This window comes from Thamnophis elegans, chromosome 1, assembly GCF_009769535.1.
Source record: "Thamnophis elegans isolate rThaEle1 chromosome 1, rThaEle1.pri, whole genome shotgun sequence".
NCBI classification, from domain to species: domain Eukaryota; kingdom Metazoa; phylum Chordata; class Lepidosauria; order Squamata; family Colubridae; genus Thamnophis; species Thamnophis elegans.
In genome coordinates, this window is record NC_045541.1 from 13,771,451 (window position 1) to 13,795,048 (window position 23,598).

Sequence of the window (23,598 nt, forward strand, 5' to 3'; positions counted from 1 at the left end):
CAGCCTGACTCAGCGGCAGAGTGATATTAAGGGGGTCATGGCTGATTGCTGACCCAACACAGTCAGAGAGGAACTTATATCAGTCAGGAGGGAACCATCAGCTGTTTATGTGTAGTAGAACTACCCTGAAAGGGAGTCAAAGTTCATTGTCTTTGGCATATATTGATTTGTAGCTCAACCTCACTGATTCTTCACCACAGATGACCACATGGCCTGACTGACCCGTCTCTCTTTCTTTCTCTCTCCCTCTCTCTCTCTCTCTCCCTCTCTCCCTTCCTCCCTCCCAGTGATGGGTTTCAAAAAATTTTCGAACCTACTCTGTGGGTGTGGCCTCCTTTGTGGGAGTGGCTTGCTGCCCATGTGACCGGATATGAAGGTGCCGACACTTGTCAGAACCACCTTAAATTACCTCACACACAGCACTGGCATGCATAAGAATTGATGTAAACTTGTTTTTTGAAAGGCATCTTTGGTTTGCGTTAAAACAACTTCTTCACACCCAATGTTCTGATTGCACCACAAACGCAGTAGTCATCCTTACCTTTCACAGAGGCACTGAGTTTTATAAATATGAGCATGATAGTGTAGAATAATCATATCCAAGGACCAGTGGTGGGTTTCAAAAAAGTTTGAAACCTCTTCTGTAGGTGTGGCCTGCTTTCCGGGTCCACTGGTGGAACCTCTTCTAACCGGTTCGGTAGATTTGACGAACCGGTTCTACCGAATAGGTGCGAACTGGGAGGAACCCACCTCTGCTCCCTCCCCTCCCTCCCTCCCTCATTTGTAGAAATGTAGGTAGGATTTTCTGAATGTATTATGGATGTTGGCATGTCTGTTTCTTTCTCTGTGAGGACTAATCCCCCCTTTTTCAGTCGGGCTTCCTTATGACAGGCAAGGGCAATTTAGAAAGCTGTGGGGGGGGGGAGTGGAGGGGAAGAAAACCAACCACCCTTAGTCACCTTAGAAAATGAACATCTTATCCTCCTGAAGCTTAAATAGCAGCAGGAAATCAGGAGAAAATAACTCTTTCTGGGTTGTCAGCTTTTATCAAGGCACTCCTCCGCAGTAGGAGAAACAGAAAGTGGGGGGGGGGGAGACAGGAAGGATTCACTTTAAACAGATTTTATCACCAGGCAGTATTGTACAGACCAATGACGGGGAAATAAATAAATAAATAATAAATAAATAAATAAATAACAATATAAAGGGTCCTATTTTTATTTAATGTCACAGAGTCAGCTGAATAGATGGGTTCTCTTCGGTCAGGCTTGTGTCTTCAATCACTAATGGTAACTTAAAATGAAACAAACTGCCTGGTCATTTTTTGATTTAGAGAAAAAAAAAACCGAGGAAGAAATGCTTCACTTATATATTTAACATGTTTGTTTCCACAGTGTCTATTTAGTATTCAAACTGTACATCAGGGATCCCGAGTGCTTTGAATGCAAATCTGAATTCTGCCATTCTTGAGAATGTGCTTAAAGTTAGTGATGAAAACCTACTCGCTAACATTATAGGTGGGTATATTAAGGGGAGCAGAAGAAAGTTAGATGGAAATACATTGCGAGATAAACGTGTAAGGATTTTTTTTTTGAACAACAATAAAATACTGGGGTTTCTTTCTTTATACCCTTTCTGACACGTATACAAAGGCAAAGGTTGATAACGTTTTGATGACCAAGGACTGCCTTTAATCTTGGGTGTAGAGGAAATTGCCTCACAATTTTGATGCAGAAAGCTCAAGATGGTGACATACCATTTTATCTCCTAATTTGATAGGGGAGAACAGTTCTCGCTGTACTGAACAGCCTTATCTATGCATTAAGATGCTTCCTTGGAGGCTGAGGGGTTGGGAGAATCCACTGACAGTGGAATACCTTTCCTTTAGAATCTGCCTCTGCAAATATTCTCGCCGACTAAAACATTTCTCTTTGCCCAGGCATATTAACTTGTACACAGTACAATTCCCAAGAATTCAAGGGTTTCGCCAATGTTTTGTTGGCAGATTGTATTTTCAATATTTGTAGAAGCATTTTTATTGCTTCCCTGAATAACAAGAACCTCCTACTTGTACCCTGCTTCCCCAAACATAAGACCTCCCCGGATAATAAGCCAATTGGGCTTTTGAGCGCATGCGCTAAAATATGCCCTACCCCAAAAATAATCCCTCCCCAAAAACTATTGCAACAGAGCAGCAGCCATGACCATGCTCACTGCCTCCTGCACCTCAAAAATAATAAGACCTTCCCAAAAATAAGGCCAAGCACTTATTTCAGGGGTCAAAAGAAAATAAGACCCTGTCTTATTTTCAGGGAAATATGGTATGTATTTACATTTGTGTCTATGTGTCTGTATAGCATATATTGTCCAAATAATCAACTGTGGAGCAACATTGCAGTGAGGACTTTACAGGCAAAAGAATGAAAGCAAACTCCAAATAACATAGAACAAAAGACAGCTTTTGCCCACTTAATGGGCAAGTCTCTCTTTCTTTGGATCAGTATTTCATAATCAGGATGCTAATACAGGAACCTATACAGGACGTATAAGCTAGAATACCTAGCTTATACATCACCTCAATTGTCTTCTATTGTTTGGACATATTTCACGTAATATTATGATGGTCATAATATTAATATAATCGATTAGATACACTGCAGAACTTTGAACAAAATGAAGAGCACTGTAAAATGGTCCTTTAAATAATGCAATAAAATTGTGATGTAACAGATTGGGGAAAGGGGTATTTTTAAATCTGAATACCTGTTAAATCCCAAATAATTTCTGTCATTTGCATAAATATATAATTGAAGTTTTTAGATCATTTGTGAGTCAATTTCTGCCATTTGCCGATTGCATAATGACACAAATTATGTAAATGGGCATAAATGGAGTAAAATTGTCATTTGCATAATTGCTCAAATGATATAATTGGCACAGATGATATAAATTGCCTCAGTTGTCTATATGACTTCAGAAACAATGGACTTCATTTAGGTAACATTTTAAAACAACATTTTAACTGTTTTCATTCAAATTCTGATGAATATACATAGAGAGGAAGGCGTATACTGTGAATCAAATGTAGGTAAACAGGTTCCCAGCCCAAGTCAAGCATAACAGGGATCATCATCACACTTTCAGAGAAGCATCTTAGTCTGCTGTGTAGCAAAAGATGCTGCCATGCTTGTGCCATGATGTTTTCAACTAGAAGCCTTAGAACCAGATCTGGCTTCTGAATATGGATCTAAGATTTCCCTAAAAACAAGGGGTTCCTCTTATGGATCAAAGGGGGAATGGCTTTAATGCCACAAAAATCACCAAAGTAAATTGCCTTTTTAGGATTTTGACTGGAATTAAGATGTTTTATTGTTAAAGTGTTTCTGCCTCATGGTCAAGTTTGTTAACTGTATGAAAATGAACCAGGTGCAGAGGATTATAATCCATTTCTGTTTTCATAATTTTAAAGATGAAAATGAATAAATCACAAAATGCTTCTGCTCTAAGAATATCATCATGAAGAAAACTGTGTACCTTTCCTTTTGGTAAAGCTGAAATTCATATATGGATACAGATATTTCTTTTGATAAAAGAGAGAGAAACTATGCAAAGAAAAAAGGTTCCAAAATTATTTTGCAACTGGTCCAAGATTGGCTGCAGTCCCTACTGAGCTCATAACAACTATTAGCAAGTGAAGCTCAACAGTATTTGGTCGTGTTCCAAGAATCCCTAGCTTTAGGGGGCCGCTGGAACGTTTGGACTTTGGAGATAAAGTTGTGGCTGCTTTGACCAAATTACTCCCATGGTGGCTGTGGCTATCTCTCAATTGAACTGGTGAGACTACCAGAAAAGAGGCTTTTGCAAGAAGCCAGAGGAGTCTATTGGGTTCCAAACTGTCTTTTGAACAGTGTAGGAGGATGAGTGATTTAGGTTCAAAAACTCATCATTGCTGAGAGGCAGATTAGAACACAGAATGAGATTTGAGACCAAAATGCCAAATTGTATCCTTGTTCTCACAGTACACAACATACCAATTTCAGAGAAGGCAGACTGGTTATTAAAGTTGAGCCAGTTCAAACATGCATGTTAATCAGGGGGAGGGGAACACTGACTTCCAGATACATTTTTGGATGCAAAGGTGTGGGCAGGTAATGAAACTATTTTAATATATATTATTTAAAATTAAGTGTGTTATTAAAATATTTTAAACATTAAGTTCTTGAAAATTAAATATTAAAATCAGACGTGAGAGCATCAAATACATTATAGGTGGTGTCTGCAGCACTCTTGAGGGATCTGATTTGACTCTACTGGAACTGTTCCCCTGTTGATAAATAATGTCACAGTTTGCCTAAAACTCAAAGGACCTCTTCGCTTGTTTGTTTGTTTTACATGATATCATTTATAAACCATCTCCATCTGGCCAATTCTGGGCAGCATTTGTGAGCAAACTAAAATGAAGTATACCTCAAAAATTAAACAATACAATATAAATTTATCCTAAACAATACATGAATCTTGCAAGCATCCCATGGGTTTCCCCCTAATTGTAGAAACAATACAACATCTGACTTAAGAGCCATTTCTCCTCTTTTCTTTTATTTAAAATTGCTGAGGGCATCTTGAAAGAGAAAATAACCACCAAAGAGAGAACAGGCGAGCATCACCTTAAGATTTAGGATTGATACTACATTAAATACCAGTATCTAGAGATATAAGTAGGAGTACAGTATGTGTATGAGCCAGGCAAAACCCACAGGCAGCACCATGGTGTGTGTTTTATTGTATTTTTTATGTATCATTGATATCTCTCTACTGGTCTAGTCCAAATGGATCCAAGTGGCTCACCAGCATCTCTGTCCTTTTGCATCTTTAGAAAATCCAGATCAACTTCCATTAAGTGTAAAACACAAAGCTACCAGTATCTTGATGGAAGGTGCTCCACTAAATGTTTAGTCTTCTCTGCTTCTTTGTGTAGCATTTCTCTATAGATTGGGTTAGCCTTATGAGATATGTCAGGTCCAGGAATCTACTGGAACTCTGTTGTTGTAAGGATTAATAACCAATCCTGAAAAGCTTCTCTTTCTTTCTTTTTACTCAAGAGAATCAAGGCAGAGTATTCTAAGTTCCTTCCTCATTCCTCCTCTCCATCTTCTTCTCAAGGCTTAGCTGGTGTTCTGTTCTTCAAGGTTATCTCCTCTACCTTGGTGACTTTTGAAAGCCAGAACTACCAGCTGCATACAGAGGGGCCTGAATTAGTATAACCCAAACACTGAAAATTAGGATTATGCAGAGATCTGAAACTAAAGGTCAAAATGTGATACAAACCTTGCATGGCCACACAAATAGCACCTATCAGTCTTTTCCTAGACTTGTTTATAGGAAAAGCAACATTAATTCCAAATCTGTTGTCTTTCAAATCTGGATCTCTCTGCCCAATCTGCTCCATCCCACAGTCAGAGGTTGCAGCTGAACATGGAAATGGCTGTTGTCATTTGTGTTTACAAAACTTTCTGTATCCTCAAAAGATGGATATGAATAATGATTTTGTGCTCTTTTGAAAGGCGTGAGCATTTTTTTTTCTTGACTTCTGTCTTTCTCTCATAGGGAGTGAAGGTTCGGGAGAAACCATTCAAAAGGAAACATCCACCTGTGACATTTGTCAGTTTGGGGCAGAGTGCGATGAAGATGCAGAGGATGTTTGGTACAGAAACATACTTATGTATTTATTTGATTGGGAAAATATGATTTCTTTGAATGTGACTATCCTAGTAGATCACCCTCAAAAGACAATTTAGGGGAACAAAATGTGCTTTTTCTGCTGTATTAAGATCAATGAGGTATTGGATTTCCAAGTATGCATTCTCTTTTGTGTATAGTTTCTAAGATGATGTCACTCAGCATTGCCTGAAGTTGAGCAGACTCTAAATTTAGATAGATAGATAGATAGATAGATAGATAGATAGATAGATAGATAGACAGACAGACAGACAGACAGACAGACAGACAGACAGACAGACAATTTACAAATAGAAGAAATCCTGTTATAGAAATTTATCTGAAAAATAATATTAATGAGAGGGAAAACATTAGGATTCGACACTAGTCTCTTCCATAATGAGAAATACAATATAGTTGGTTGGTTGGTTGGTTGGTTGGTTGGTTGGTTGGTTGGTTGGTTGGTTGGTTGGTAGGTAGTAGGTAGGATAGTAGGTAGGTAGTAGGTAGGTAGGTAGATAGATAGATAGATATAGATAGATAGATAGATAGATAGATAGAATGATTGATCGATCGATCGATCATTGATTGATTACTTACCAACAATTTTTTGACCCCAGCAACCACATAGATTGATTTTCTCCATGAATATTAAGTGACAAAATGCATGTGTTGAAACAACCCCCAAGCAGAACATTCATGTAACATAGTTGTGAAGATGTTGGAGAAGAAATTAGGAAAATTCATCCTCCCCCGTGGAACATGCTGGGTGAATTTGGATCAACCCCTGCATTGCTGTTCTAGGGAGAAATTGGTGAATTTTTATCTTGAATTATTAGAAGAAAGGCAGGATAAATTTAACAAACAATATGTGAATAAATATCTTTTCAAAGATACTACATTTTAATGGAATGCGTTTGGTGATAACAAAACACAGTACAGAAATACTGGAAATAGACAGGAGGGTCAGCCTGTCCCTAACCTTAACCCTTACCCAATGTATTTATTGAAGATTTAGTATATATACACAAACTGCTACTCATTAAAGTAGAGAATTGTCTTTTGCATGATACATACCCCATACAATTAGTGGTTGAGGTTGCATAACATTGTTAAGCAGGTTAACCACTATTTTGTATATGTTTGCACCAGTGCTCAGGATGGTTGTTTTCACTTTAATGACTTAAAACAGAGACCCCCCTCAAAGGGTCAATGGGATTATTCAAGGGGACAATGAATGGCTGAGAGTCAAATGGGATTCAGTAAATATTTGAGGAGTCATTCATTTGGTGAGCCGAGGTGGCGCAGTGGTTAGAGTGCAGTACTGCAGGCTACTTCAGCTGACTGCTAGTTCGGCAGTTCGGCTGTTCAAATCTCACCGGCTCAGGGTTGACTCAGCCTTCCATCCTTGCGAGGTGGGTAAAATGAGGACCTGGATTGTTGGGGGCAATATGCTGACTCTGTAAACCGCTTAGAGAGGGCTGAAAGCCCTATGAAGCGGTATATAAGTCTAACTGCTAACTGCTATTCAGTGGTTGATAAATATGGATGCTCTCTTGGGTCAATTAATTTGGGGAGGTCTTTGTAGAGCTCCGCACCAGTCATTAGGTCTGAAGGTGGGGCCTGCTAGTGGTGAGGCAGTGTTACTAAGGATTAGATTGTCATCCACCAGCAAGAGTGGCTCTGAGTTGTCTCTATTATTGTTGTTATAGTTATCGCTTGTAGTACTTTTAGTTAAAGTAGTATTTATTGAATTATTTTCATACAGTAAATGTTTGGGATTAATGAACAATCTGTCATTTCATGCAAGGGATGGATAGCTAAAGTGTTTGGGGACACCTGAGTGTTGTGTGAAATCTGTCCTTATGATAAATGTAGAACTCTATAAGAGAATGTAGCTAAGAAACCAATCAACAACTGCACTGCTGGAGGTCAAAATCGGCAAGATAGCAGATGGAGATCGTAATGCAAGCTCCACCCCTTTGGAATATTTGTGCAATGACTTGCATACAACGGAGCAGAGCTTGCTTCATATGTTCTTTTGGTCCTCTTGCCAATGTTGATACTAACATCCCCTACGGATGCAACTGCCAGCTAAAAGTTTCTATATGAACTGTCCAAGGAAACCATTGCAATTCATCCTTACTTGGGGGTTCAAGAAGGGTGTATTCACTTACTTTCCTACTCAGTTCGCAAATGTGAGCACTCACATCCAGGCATGCGCTCAGCTTCCGTACATGCACTTTGATCGCGCACATGGCTTGAAAACGTGCCTAAGTAGGACAACATAAAACCTGGACAAGTGAGCAGGCCCATCCCGCAATTTCCACTACCAGTTCAGGGGAACCAGTCCAAACCGGCTGAATAGCACCTCTAGGTACAAGGAATTGAACCTGGGTCTTTCTGCATGCCAAGCATATGCTTTACCATAGTGTTGTACAACACTTCTATGTTAGGGAGCCATCAGGTTGCTTTTCAACAATGTTTGGTTGTCAAGTCTATCAAATCTCTTATCAACTCATATTGCACTCATTGTTTTGATTTCTTTCCACTGGGGAGGTACAAAAGTAAAAAAAAAAAAAGTCTGATGCTTGATGACAGTCCTGTTTTCTCAATCACAGACAGACAGCAAGACCAGAAGAATTATCCAGCCCCAAATGACTCATCATAGGAATACAAACCTTATGTCCAGACTCTTCAACTGAATATTTTTCTACCTTACATTCATAGTCTCTGCCGGCCAAACTCAGAAAGCTTCACTGTTATTAATTACTCTTCTACCAAGACTAATTAAAACTCTGTCAAAGAAATGTACCATTGTTGATGCAATATATCTCCAGGATATTCCAAAATGAAAAAATATTTAATTAAAGGAAATATTTACTTAAGTTAAATAAACAATGAAAACATCAGTAGCCAATTTCCTTATGCATTAGGGGATAGATGAGAAATAAATATAACAAAATTGATGTTCAATATAGCGGAAAGCAGTAAAATGTCCCAGTGTCCCCGCTGAAGAACATGTTCAACTTAAAAATATCTGATGGAATCTCATCCGCCGATTGTGCCAAGTCACTCATTCCCAGCCAGCCTAGCTCCTTTAGCTCCTGGATAGCAACAGTTGGAAACAAGGAGAAAATACCTCTAATCCAATCTACATATCAGCTGTGCTTTAAATGTATTTCACAGCTTGGAGTTCCCAGAAGACCTCTTTCCCTTCATGTAATATAATCTGTTAAATAAGGAGATACTTAATACTTAGTATTAAGGGAGCAAAGGGAGGACTCAGTAGTGGAAGCAGTGATGCAGAAGAGCCAGGGCTGCACTGTAGATGGGGCTGGATTTTGCATTTTTTCCATTGTTTGGAGAGGGTTAAGTGCTTTCTTGTCTTTTTTTAAGCCTGTTAAGTCTTTTTTTTTTTTGGGGGGGGGGGGTTTCCATCTAATTCGTCCATTATCTCATGGACAGTGAAACACCTTTTACTATCAGTGACAATGTTACTCTCAAAGCAGAAGGGTCAGGGGTGCTCAGATTGAAAGATGTTGTTATCTAGGGCCAGGGGTAGACTATACATCTTTTGCAAACTAGCAGCTTTGATGGATTTATCTTAAATCTGAATTATTATCACTCCATATAGTCCTGTGCTATAACTCTAAAAAAAAAGGAGTCCATGGTTAAAGCTTGATAACCAATGGTATAGATAGTCTTGAGCAACAACAACACTTGATCTAAAATGTAGCAGACCTTCATTAAGTTCAGCTTCAATCTACATTGAATCAACCCAGCATGACAACTAAAAGAAGAGATATTATTTTTGTACTCAGGCATATGGCATAACAATATTGCCAAATAACCTCACAAATAAACATTTTTGAGATTCTCATGAATATCAATATACACCTAAGAAGCTCCACCATATTAAATCAAAATAGTTTCATTCATTCATTCATTCATTCATTCATTCATTCATTCATTCACTCAATCCTTCATTTATCTGCATACAGTGTATGGGTTGCATCCTGTGCATTCAAAGTAGGGTCTCTAATCTAGAGACTATCCTGCAAGCTAGCATACCATTGTCTACATCTCAGCAACTAGGAACTGTAGGTAACACGTATGGTTAGTGAGATGTAGATAATAATATATTAGTTTGGAGAATAATCTCTAGATTAAAAATCCTACCTTACATAAGAGAACAAAAGCAGGGTGTCCTGCATATGGCATGAGTACATCTAAGACTTAGTTACTCAATCTTTGCTTTTTTCCTCTTTTCCTCAAAGGGATTCTGTGAAAAGTGTGATTGACCAAAGCCATTAGGGGCAGCAGAGGTTAACATCTATGGGGCCATCTTCATCATCCAATATCTATGACATGAGGAAAATTGTGACTTGGACTATAAACAATAAATAGGAAGAATAAATGGAGTCAAGTCGGTAGTTTGTAGCAATGCAATTGAAGCCTTGTTCCTTTTGACTTCTTTGACTCTTCAACTGTAGATACCACTAATAAATAGCATACAGTATGAATTGATTAAAGAAAGAAAAGTAGATATGTAAAATTAAGAGGAAGAATAGGATGCAATAGTTCCAAAGAAAGTTTTCCTGATCTTATGGAGTAGAGTTGATAAAATACATGGAGGGCTTAGAATATGTAGGTTTAATTATGAATGATGAGTCAAAAGGTTAAAATGTATGCCAGAAATTACTAATTGCTGTCATATAGATAATCGTATTGTGTACAAGTGAACTATTGATCCCATTTTCAACCCAAAATGAGTTTTGAATGAACAGTTTAAGAGAAAATTTATTCAGTTGACTTGAATGGATGGCAAGGGAGTCTAGGAAAAACAACTGGATCATTTGGAAACCCACAAATGAAAAAGAATGGTGATTGGTATTGTTTTCAAAAGCCTGTTTTAAATATGTGGTGTATGCTTACAATAAGTCAATATAATTATAAATTGTGGCAGAAGAATTACTGTATAATTCAAAATTTGGTTGGTTTGATCTTCGATGAAAGAATATTTAGAAAATTAGGAAAGTTTACAAGAGAAATGAGAGATTCTAAATGTGTGAATCAATCAATCTATCTATCTATCTATTTCAGAGGTGGGTTTCTGTTGGTTCACCACGGTTTGGGAGAACTGGTAGTGGTGGTGGTGAGAGGTTCTTTCCATCCACCTGGACACATGCGCAGAAGCATAGCATGCACGCGAGCATGAGCAAACTGCTAGTAAAATAAATTGAAACCTACCACTGATGTCTGTGTGTGTTTGTGTGTGTGTGTGTGTGTATGTAGTGTGGTGAATGTGTGTGTATGTATGTGTATATGTATCTCTGTGTGTGTGTGTGTGTGTGTGTGTATATATATATATATATATATATATATATATATATATATATATATATATATATATATATATATATATATAGCAATTGTGCTGATAAATAATAAGGGAGACTACTATAGATCTATTTCAAGCTATTTAGCTCTCATCCAAATAGCTTGAAATAGATCTATGCTAGTCTCCCTTTATTTATCAGCACAATTGCAACACAAATGTAACAAGGCAACATTAAAAAAAATGGCTTTCTGCCTGGATGGCTCCCAGAGTGAGCTGATAGACAGAAAAGGGAAGCAGTATGCTCCCTCCCATATTTGGGCATACCAGGGGTTGTGACATACATACATACATACATACATACTTGTGTGTGTATTCACACATTTAGAACCTCTCATCTCCTGTGTGTTTGTGTCTGTGTGTGAGAGAAAGAGAGGGGTGGGGTGGGAAAAAATAGATATGGAAGAAAAGAAAAGAAGTGAAAGAAATAGAATAAAAAAAGAGCTCAAAGAAGTGAAAGCATTTTTTTTTTACATAACAGTATTACAAGATGGATTAATGTCTGAACAGAATTAATTGAGAGAGTGGACATAAGACAAAAAAATGTAAAAACTGGTTCTAACGGAATGAAAATAATTATGTTAGAGTGCCACACAAATGTGCTAATGGGAGGTAGGAAAGATTTTTTTTTTTTTTTAGGAATATTGAAATGAAAGAGACCCTAGATGAGAGGAGAAGATTAGAAGAGGCAAACACGGTACAGAATAAATTTATTCTGTATGTAAATGGAGATTAGAAAAAATGTTTTGGAAATGTGTGAAGAAGCCTCCAGCAGAGTGAATAGAGTTAAAAATAAATAAATTGTTTGGTATGAAACTAGTGAAAGAATGCTGAGAGAATCTTTTAAAGATTGTGATGAGAAGGATGGAGTCATGTTGATGGAAATGAATGTTATAACACTGTAGTCCAAGAAAAAACATCTATGAAAAGAAAGTCATAGACCAGTGGTGGGGTTCCAAAAGTTTTATTACCGGTTATGTGGGCATGGCTTGGTGGGCGTGCTTTGGTGGGCATGGCAGGGGAAGGTTACCGCAAAATCCCCATTCCCTCCTGATCAGCTAGGACTCAGGAGGCAGAGAATAGATAGGGGTAGGCCCAGTCAGAGGTGGTATTTACTGGTTCTCTGAACTACTCAAAATTTCCGCTACCAGTTCTCCAGAATGGTGCGGCTGCAGTTATGGGTAGTTAACCCAATGTTCCAAACATTGGCAGCTTTTAAGATGGGTAGTAGCTTTGCTGGCCAGAGAATTGTGGAAGTTGAAGTCCACTCATCTTAAAGCTGCCATATTTGGAAAACATTGGTCTAACCAAAGAAGAGTTAAAGGAGCCGAGGTGGCGCAGTGGTTAGAGTGCAGTACTGCAGGCCACTTCAGCTGACTGCTATCTGTAGTTCAGCGGTTCAAATCTCACCAGCTCAAGGTTGACTCAGCCTTCCATCCTTCCGAGGTGGGTGAAATGAGGACCCGGATTGTTGTTGGGGGCAATATGCTGACTCTGTAAACCGCTTAGAGAGGGCTGAAAGCCCTATGAAGCGGTATATAAGTCTAACTGCTATTGCTATTGCTAAACTATGAATGAGATTTGCTTACAGAACGATTGTGTGTCTTGTTTAATGTGTCTGTGAAGATTCTATAGCCAACTGTTGGAAAATTTGTTCCAACTGCTGGCTATAAAACTGTTTCTCTACACCCAGGACAAAAAGAAAGAAAGCAATTGTGAATGCCAACACTATAGTAAAGGGGGGGGGGGGTTGATTCCTTTGAGTCAATTTACATTATTTGCATGATTAAGTTATTATGCAAAATCCTGTGTAAAAATTGGAAAGTGTAGTACAGTGGATATGAAGATCAACCTTTTGTCCTTCTGTCATTGAGAAATGTTTGAATGTGAGAAAGTATATTGTATATTTCTTGCTTTATAAAAAAAAACATGGAATTATGTTGAAATACATGATTTTTGCCCAAACCTGGAATTGGAATTTGGTTGCTGAATATGATAAGAGTAATATATGGTGGAAATGCTGCAGGTGTGAAAATAAATAGAATGTTTACTGAATGGCTCAGGAATGAGCAGGGAGTGAGATAAGGGTGTATAGTGTCCTTTTGGTAATTTATTATATTTATGATTAAGTACAGAAGGAATGCTTGTGATGGCATTAAAGGACTGCTGCTTCAATATAGTTTTATATGCAAATTATGTCATGTTGTTGGTTGGAACCCAGAATGATTTCTATCAAATTATATTTTATGATGCAATGAGAAGTATAGATGTGAAAATGAATTTACCAAAAACTAAGGTACTTGTGTTTGACATGGAAAATAGAATGAACAATTTCAAATTACATAAATGGGGGGAAAAAACCTAGTGGATTAATTTCTCTAGTTTGGTAGAATCTTTACATAGCAGGGGGAAATGAGTGGGGAAATTTTCAGAGGTGGGACTGATTGAAATGTATAGGACATGGGAAGTTGTAAGAAACTGGATGTTTGTTAAAAGAAGCAAAAATGGCTGTGTATCCCATTGTGCTTTTGCATACTTTGTTATATGGAAGTGAGTGCTGGGTATCCCAGGAGAAACATAAAAGTAAGTTGAATGCAGTGGGAAGAAGTGTGTGGTGTGTGGATTGAATACAAAATGAATGACTACTATGAAAGAGAGATATTGTGAGGGAGTTTGGTTGTATAGAGAAAATGAATGAGAGCTGAATAGCAAAATGAATACACAAAGAAAGAGTGAACGGATTAAGAGAAAATAGAAGACAGAGAAAGTCATGGTTGAATGAAATTGATAAAATCAGGGCAAAAAGAGATGTCCTTATTTCAAAAAACAAAAGGCAATTTAGGAAGCGTAGTATAGATGAAGCAGGAGAAATAATTCATTATCTCATGTCTTTCCTTAGCTTATAGATTCTTGTTTTGTTTTTGCACCGACATCAGTTCTCTAAAAAAAAATAGTGTGATGAGTATGTATATATGTGTGTCTTTTTTTTTTATTTGTTAGATTTAAATTCACCAATTCTTCCAGGAGGAGGAACTTCGTAGCTTCCTCCTCTAATCTTTCCCCAGAACAAAAAAATCCTGTAAAGTATACCAGCTTGATTTGCCCCAAATTACTCAGTGAACTTTGTGGGCTAAAGATGGAGTTAAAATCAGGTTTCCCTAGTCCTATTTCAGCACCACTGTATTAGGAATACTTAGTTTGCACTGTTAAAAACTTCCTAAGAATCAATCAACCAATCAACCAACTCCCTAAGAATAAATCTATATGGATTGTTTGCTTTCTAGCCTTGGGTCTTAAGAGAAATACTAATGGGATGGTTGCAAAGCAAACTTTCATTCATCAAGCTGTAAACAACTTTAGGTGAGTCCTATGCAATGAATATGTTAGGCATGCCTTCTTCAATATACAAGAAAGAAAAATCTCAACTCCATGTTAAAGTACTTTTACTAGATATGAAGTGAAAGCAGCAAAAAGGAAAGCAAGATCTGAGCCAGAAAGGTGGGAACATATACATATCAAACGTTTACCCAGCACCCTCCCCACAATTCCTCAACCCAGTGTCCAATCTGAAACTCCCTAAGGTGCCATGTGGGGTGCATCTTCAACCAGCCTCATCAAGTTGGTATGCGAGACGGTTGGCCTTGACCAAGTCCAAACATCAGCCACCACCATGTGCAGAAGATGGTGAGAACAAGACTCCTCCAGTACAATGTAATTCCCATCCCCAATACCACCACCACCCCGTTCCTATGGTAGCCGATAGTAAGCAAGCGTAGCAGAGGCTGACAGAATATAGAAGACCCCTGGCTCAGTTGCCAGCTTTGGCAGGTTGGGTATGGTAGGCTCCTGCCTGCAATTCCACTACTAATTAGTAAAGAAAACACTTGCCAAGAAAAAAAATATAGTAGAGGATTATTCCCTCTGTGCCTTGGGATTCATCACAAAAAACCTTATGAGGACATGAGTATTTGAATGTAACTTCATTACCAGCGTTGGGATTAGCATCCTGTACTTCAACAAAGGTTGGAGATAGTTTAGGAGTGAGGGGTCCTTGGTGCTCTCTGATCTTGCTTGTTTTCTTGCAGATGTTTCATTACCTTAACTAGGTAACATCATCAGTGCTAGTGCTAGTTTAGGAGGCTGTTCATTCATTTCATTTTCATTTCATTTTCATTTTATTTGTCTTGTATGCCGCCCACTCCCGGAGGACTCTGGGCGGCTCACAATAGACAAGGGAAAGGGGATAAATAGACAAAGACAACACTTTAAAAAAGACACAACATTCACAATTTCCGTGGGGCTGGATGTTTCACAAGCCCCCCGGCCTGCTGGAGCAGCCAGGACTTGGTGGCTTTGCGGAAGGCCAGGAGGGTAGTAAGGGTCCGGATCTCCATGGGGAGATCATTCCAGAGGGCTGGAGCTGCAACAGAGAAGGCTCTCCCCCGGGGAGTCGCCAGCCGACATTGGCTGGCAGATGGAATCCGGAGGAGACCTAACCTGTGAGATCTTATCGGTCTGAGGGAGGTAACCCACATAGTTCTCTCATCCACTGTTATAGTCTTCATAATTTTAAGTTGATACAAGTCACAAAAGCATATGTTCAGAAGCAGGAACTTTAGGCCAGATAGAAGATTGATCTCCGCTTTCCCACATATACCAGATAGGAAATAAAATCAGATGAGCTAATTCTGCTCAATTGTAAATGTTGCAAGTCTGAAAGTACAATTACCCACTGTCTCTTTTTACAGCCTGATACTGTAAGTTAGGGACGATCCTTTCTGTGTTTCTTTCTGTGCCTGTTATTCAACTGCGGGCTATGTCATTCAGCAGCCTTCTAACCCAACCGTTCCCTAGGCACATCTCTTCCCTCCCTCTCCCAAGATCATTCCCACATACCATTATAATTAAGTAGATGTACGAGTGAAGAGAAAAACATTGTGATGGCAGTGTGGGTTCATCAACGTGGCCCTGGATGATCCATTCACTAAGAGGAAATATCATAACTCCATCAGTCACCCTCCCACCATCCTCCAAGAAGTTGTGCATTAGACCCAGGCTTTGTGGAAGCCCATGCCCTTCCATCTCTGCCCCTTCTTCGTTAGCACATTTTGTTTTGGGAAATGTGTATCTACTACACATAGCTTGGCATCCATTAGTGAACATCCTTCACTTTCTTGAAAATGAAGGCTCCTCCATTTAAAGTCTTTAACGTCTCACTTGTTTTAATTTGTGAAAGCTTCTTGTCTGTAAGGGGATCGTATATTGGCATTATTCCCACATTTAATGCATTTTCAACCTGTATAGGCTTCATGAATATTTGAAAGCTGGCCAGTGGCTGTGCCCATTTATTAAGCACTAGACTGCAATCTACTGGTAAATCAGACCTTCACTGTTACTGGCTTTGGGGCTGATTTCTGAGCTAAGAAAACAATTGGCTTGGAATGATGGGTGTGATTCATTGTAAGACCCCCCTGAAAAAAAATCTAAGCGAAAAAAGAAGCACTAATGTTCTGAGCAAAGAAAAGTGTTCCCTCCCCAGTGTTCCGAATCTAAAAATATGCATTTAAAAAATCATCTCAGAGCTCCTACAATGAGTATAAATAGAACTATATCAAAGAAAGTGCCCTTTCATCTTACAAAATTGCTTAATGTCAGAATAGCAGAATAAAGATTTAGATTAGGCCTCCTCCGTATTCCATCTGCCGGCCAATGTCGGCTGGCGACTACTCGGAGGAGGGCCTTCTCTGTGGCTGCTCCAGCCCTTTGGAACGAGCTCCCCGTGGAGATTCGGACCCTCTCCATCCTTCGGGCCTTCCGGACAGCCGTGAAGACCTGGCTGTCCCAGCAAGCCTGGGGTTGAGTTCCCCCCCCTACTCGAATTTGCTGTGTCTGTTGTGCTTTTAAATTGTTCGTATTGTCTGATTGTTTTGTCTTACTTTTGTAATTTCCCCTCCCTTGGCTTTTGTTCAGCCGCCCTGAGTCCCTTTGGGGAATAGGGCGGCCTACAAATTGAATAAACTCCAAACTCCAAGAGACCTTGGAGGTCTTCTAGTTCAATTGGCTGCTCAAGCAAGAGACCCTGCACCATTCCAGACAAGTGGCTGTCCGGTCTCTTTTTAAAAGCCTCCAGTGATGGACCACCCACAAGTTCTGAAAGCAAGCCATTCATTTCAATGCATGTCAATGCATGGCTCCCTCAGAAAGTCACATCTGGAAGCCTAAAGAATTGGCCTATGTCAGTAATCTTTCTGATTAATGATATCTTATAATAAAATGCTCTTTGGCTATAATTATAGTAATAATTAAATAATATAAATATATTTTTTTTCTTTAAAGGAAGTGGTAACATAATGGATTAATATATTGGCTTAGATGGACACACATCGATTTAATAGGATTACCAAAAGCCTCAATACTTAAAATTCATGACCTGACAAATGCGTGCATGACAAAAGCGCACTGACGAAACCGCGGCGAGAAAACCGCAAGTTCTAAATCGTGCCCACAACAACGCACGGACAAAACCACGCCCACAAAAGCGCGATTTCAGTTAAGATAAGGGTTAGGTTCAGGGTTAGGTTCAGGGTTAAGTTCAGGGTTAGGTTTAGGGTTAGGTTTAGGGTTAGGTTTAGAACTTGCGGTTATGACTTGTTCGTTGAAGGTGCGCTTTTGTCGGCACTCTTGTCGGCGCGCTGTTGTCGGCATGCTGTTGTCGGCGCGTTTCTACACTCATTCGTCAGCACAATTTAGAACTTGTGGGTTTCTCGCCGCGGTTTCATCGGCGCGCTTTTGTCAAGCACGCATTTGTTGGTGAACCCATAATATTTCTAATTATTGGATACCCCATGAACATATATTCTTTTTAAAAAATGATTTGACTGAAGCATCAAAAAGCTAGATAATTTTGCAAAGAGTGCCAATGAAAGCAAATATATTCAAAAAACCAGAAAATAAATATATGAGCCAAAACACCAATACATACTATTTATTACATCGTCCTCCTGCATTCTGCTTGCAAAAGGAGGGAGTAGTAGAAAAATCATACGGGTAGAAAATAACTATGTGATTTCTTTCCCCCAATAATCATTGACCAGCACTGGGAAGTCTGGGAACCGTACTACTCATACATTGGAAGTACCAGAATTCATAGAAGTCTGATCTAGAGTGTTGATAGTACATGCTTCTCCAAGAAGTTATCAACTGGACCTTCGTAAAACATTATGGGCTGATCTAAGTACCCTCTCCAGTTATTTAAGCATCTGATCCAGCATTTCTCCCATCACCCCTCATTGTTAGATGAACATATTATATTTAGAGCCAGTGATATTGTAGGCAGGCTCCAAGCCTTGTTGGACTTTATAGCATTGCACTGTATCTCAAGAAAAGTTGTGACTAAGCCAAATCCCTCAGTACAAATGGTTGTGCAAGCTGTTGCATTCTGTATGGCTTTCCAGGACAGTTTCATGTATGACTGTGATATAGAAATCAGGAAGTGACAAAACATGATAAAATAGTGGAGGGAATGTAAAAACTACCACAGGTAGCTTCATGATGTCTGTTTCATTTGAGTAGTTAAGTAAGTCTTTTATCTCCCAACAGTAATAGAAGCTATTTATGTTTGATAGCAAGATGGCAATGTACCTGGAGCACAAGTTTCTTCTGGGATATTGAAATTTAAAGTTTATATAGTCAGTGGAGAATGTGTAGAGCCAGAGCAAATGTGACTGGCATTGCCCAATTCTCTTTATTCCCCCCCCCCCAAGGCCTTCTGTCCCCATGTAGCAAGATTAGGGAAGGAACTCTTAGCTCTGAACTGATTTTTGCACAGAGAATTTCTATTTAATCTGATGGCCACACGCAGTTCTCATGGAAGTGACTTCATGTCCTTAGTTATGTGTTCTGACCCCCCTCCTCCGTCCAGTAACGAAAGCCGAGACAAGCGTAAATGAGAATGTTTTTTAATAGCAAGTCCAGACTCTTGGTAGCTGAAAGCCAAATAAACAAATAGATAAGGACTTTGGCAGCAAGTCCGACAAACCTTGGCAGCAATGCAAACAAACTCTGGCAGCAATCCAGCCTGCCAAGTTCGTTTCTCTTTAATCCCAAATGTTGACTTCTGCAAGAAGGGCGTGGCACAAGCAGTCTCTTTTATAGTCTGGGAGAGGAGCTTAATGACCATCAGCTGAGAGTAATTACCTCCTGTAATTATGTAGTTGTTCTTGACACCGAGTAGCCCTTTGATGGCGTGCATCCCAGAACAACTCACAGTTGGATTCTGGATCACTCTCTCTTGTCTCCTCCCCATTGATCCAAGGCTCAGACGCCACCTGGCCAACCAGTCCCTCTGCGCCCTGCTCGGAGTCGGAACCCTGTCCAGGGTCTTCCACATCCTCCAGGGCCGACTCATAGGGCCCCTCGCTGTCGGAGACTGGTGGCAGCTCCAACGGCTCCTGCCGGGCCACAATAGTTATGTATGGAGCTGCTAACTCTCTGAGGTTAGTTCACTCAGCATGTAGGAATAACTCACTCATCTAGGAAGGTCTTCCGAATTCAGTGATGTTACTCCTAAGTAAACATATATAAAACTATGCAAGTCACCCCATCTGAAAGAAATAAAACCCAACCACTACCAAGCTGTCTAGGGGAATTGTTTGTCAAAGAAAGTTACCAACAGAATTTATTTCAGCTTCATATTTCTTTTCTAATTGCAGGTATACATTATATGCAAATTTTGTGGTATGCCGATTCAGCAAACAAAACCTCACATCAATACACTCAAACTGAATTCTCATGCAAATATACTCCATTTTCTGGGCAGAAAAATGTGTACAAATCATATAGCTGTCAGCAGCAACTACCCCTAAAATCAATGTTGCTCAAAAAAACTATATATCCAGCTTCCTTTTATCCTGTGCCAGTTAGATCAGTAAAGAGTTATATACAGTATATGCTCTGCTCTCCTATACTATAGAACAGGGGTAGTCATCCTTTTTATACCTACCACCCACTTTTGTATCTTTGTTAGTAGTAAAATTGTCTAACCGCCCACCGGTTCCACAGTAATGGTGATTTATAAAGTAGAGAAGTTACTTTACTTTATAAAATTTATAAAGCAGAGTTACAGCAAACCAGGGGTGGGTTTCAACCGGTTCGCGGCGGTCCCCACGAACCGATTGGTCGGCGAACCCGGAAGTAAGTAACTTCCGGGAACGGTGAAGGGCCCACCCGCTCGCCCGCACTCCTTACCGGTTTTTGAAGGCTTCTGCGCTTCCACTCAGGCGCATGGCACATACAGCGCCTGCGTGATTCTCCTCAAGCAGCTGGATGGCACATACAGCGCCTGCGCGAGTCTCCGCGAGCAGCTGGAGCATCGCGCAGGCGCTAAGACGCATGCGTGAACTGCGCGCGTGCACGAGGACGCCGCCGGCCCCGTTCCAACCGAACCGGTTGGAACGGGATTAGCAACCCACCCCTGCAGCAAACCCCTACCGTCCACCACGAAAGCTGGAACGCCCACTAGTGGGCAGTAGGGACCAGGTTGACTATCACTGCTATAGAAGTACAGGCTATTGGATATTGAACAGTGATTGTAGTCATTATATTACCTACTTGCACTGTGGTCAGAACGTTTTAGCTATGCAACAAACTTCATAGTGCTCTGTAACTGGCATAGATCTAAGTGCTAATTTATTATCTTTACTTTGGTACTTTACTTTGTACCAAAAAAAATGGATAGCTATGATACCCATTTTTGTCACCCTTACTCTTTCCCCAATCTTCTTGAATATATGGAATACAACAAAATCTAAATGGTTGATTAGTTGGTGGGTTGGTTGGTTGGTTGGTTGGTTTGAGCTTTATGTGGATTCCAGATTCTAAGAGATTGACTTAGAACTTGATTGACTTATTTTGAGGGGAATCAGAATACAAGCCAATTCAGCTGCATTCCAAAGTGAAGTATGACACTGAAAAGAATACAAGAGAGTTTATGATTTTAAGCATCATCAGCAACCAGAGCGATCCCTTGTGAGTCTCCTTGGGCTCTTTAGCTGGAACCCTAAATTTAATTGCTGGGAAAGCGATCATATCTACAATGACAGAAAAAGGCCATGATGAAAGTTCTGTCATACAGTCCCAGAGGCAATTCGGGATATATTTTTGCACATACATTAACTTTCTAAGTGATTTTGCCATCTAAAAATGTGTGAGGTTGGAAGAATGACATGTTAGAAATATGTGATACGGCAGTTTAATTTGGTCCAGATCTATTGATTTGGCAGCAACACTCTAGAAAGGCAAAATGCAATCCCTAATGCTGCAAATACATTTCATTCCCGCTCTGCTTTTTGGGACATATGTTCAGATTTCCCTCAGAGTCACTCTGGAATGTCTGGCATTCTTCTTCTTCATGGAAGATAGCTCAAGCTCTATAAATGTGCAAAGATTCAAATCAGTATGCATTAGGATTTCATAAGAGCTACCAGACCTCCTCCAGGGGCTCCATAATTCCAGAAATAGTCCAATCTACTCCCGGGGGTATTACAATCAGTTTGATCTTCCTTTTTGAGCACAATTCAGGAAACAGTTCCTTTTCTTTTCCCTCCATACTCCCTGTTGTAAGGTAAAAAAAAACCTTTAAGATGTGTTTCTTTGTATTCTGTTATTTAACTGAAATAAGTTGAATGCAAGCTAATTGATTACCTCAAGATTCTTTGGAGCAATAAATCAGGAGCAGATCTTTTGAAGGATTTTCAGGGAGCTTTTGGGGGAGCCTACACACACATACACACCGGGGGGGGGGATGTGTTGGGTTATTCACCACATTCTCTCTGTGTTTGTGTGTATGAGTGGTGGGTTTCAAAAAATGTTCGAACCTACTCTGTGGGTGTGGCCTCCTTTGTGGGAGTAGCTTGCCACCCATGTGACCGGATGGGAGTGGCTTGCCGCCCATGTGACCGGATATGAAGCTGCTGACGACACTTGTCAGAACCACCTTAAATTACCCCACACAGCACTGGCATGCAGAAGAATATGATGTAAACTTGTTTTTTAAAAGGCATCTTTGGTTTGCGTTAAAACAACTTCAACACACGCAATGTTCTGATTGCACCACAAACGCAGTAGTCATCCTTACCTTTCACAGAGCCACTGAGTTTTATAAATATGAGCATGATAGTGTAGAATAATCATATCCAAGGACCAGTGGTGGGTTTCAAAAATTTTTGGAAGCTCTTCTGTAGGTATGGCCTGCTTTCCGGGTCCACTGGTGGAACCTCTTCTAACCTGTTCGGTAGATTTGACAAACCAGTTCTACCAAATAGGTGCGAACTGGTAGGAACCCACCTCCAGTGTGTATGCAACGGTTGTGTGGTATTTATAGTTACCCTTATTGATCCAGTCTCTGAGGTGAAATGTACAACTTCTCACTTTACACAAAACTGAAGCCTCACTTCAAATTGGTATCAGATTATGTGACAATGATCACCATTGAAATTCTTGTTTGTACCTTTCTATACTCTATCGTGTAGATTTTGATATATATATTTTTTTAAAATAAAAGGCATATGGATGACAAATTATCTTCTACCAATACTATTGTTTTTAGCATTTGGTTAATAAAAAAGGAATAAAGACTCCTAAAATGCGGTCTTTTTAAAATCATTTACTTTCCATTTAAGAACAAGCTTTTGAATCTTTCTGATTACCTCACACATGAACACATGCAAACTTCCTGATACATTGTTTGCATCTAATGATTATAAATTATCTGCTAAATTGGGCGCAGTCAAAATGAAATAATTTAGATGTCTGTGTACTAATGCAAGGCAATTGGCTAACAAAACAGAAGAAATTAAATGATTTTTCCAAGATGAAAAGAAACAGGTATTATAAGAAAAACCTAATGTAATAGAACCCATATCTGAAATTGCATCTATTGATGTGGATGCGCTGGATAGGAAAGGTTAATGACAAATCACTCAGAGCTATTTGTGTATTAACAAAGGACTTGCTAGCTAGTGATAAAATAGAGAATGAGGAGGGTGGAGGAAGATCTGTTTTGAGCAAAGGTGACTTTCAGCCAAAGACTCAAATGAGGAAGATTACCCAATAGAAGAGGGCATGGAATTGTAGTTGTGTACACCATAAAAGCACAAGTTGTTACCTATCATACAATCACGACCAAAAACAAAGATCTTTTCAAGTTGCAACAATTAAAAGAATCGAACCCCTTCATTGCTTTCCTTTTTTTCATTGGCATTGAGTTAGTGGATTACTGTAACGCGCTCTACATGGGGCTGCCCCTGAAGAGTGTTCGAGGACTGCAGTTGGTCCAGAATGCAGCTGCACGAGCGATATTGGGTGTACCTAGATACACCCATGTTACACCCATCCTCCGCGAGCTGCACTGGCTCCCTATTGGTCTCCGAACGCGCTTCAAGGTGCTAGTCTTACTTTTAAAGCCCTACATGGTTTAGGAC

At 39.6% G+C, this 23,598-nt stretch overlaps 1 protein-coding gene across 1 annotated transcript in view; it reads left to right on the forward strand.

Annotated features, from left to right (window-relative positions):
* The window catches only part of TMEFF2 (transmembrane protein with EGF like and two follistatin like domains 2), a 325,649-nt gene that overhangs the window by 211,928 nt on the left and 90,123 nt on the right, over positions 1-23,598 (forward strand). The window contains exon 6 of the mRNA XM_032225080.1: positions 5,612-5,704. Coding sequence (XP_032080971.1) covers positions 5,612-5,704 — 93 coding nt within the window. The remainder of the gene's footprint in view (positions 1-5,611; positions 5,705-23,598) is intronic.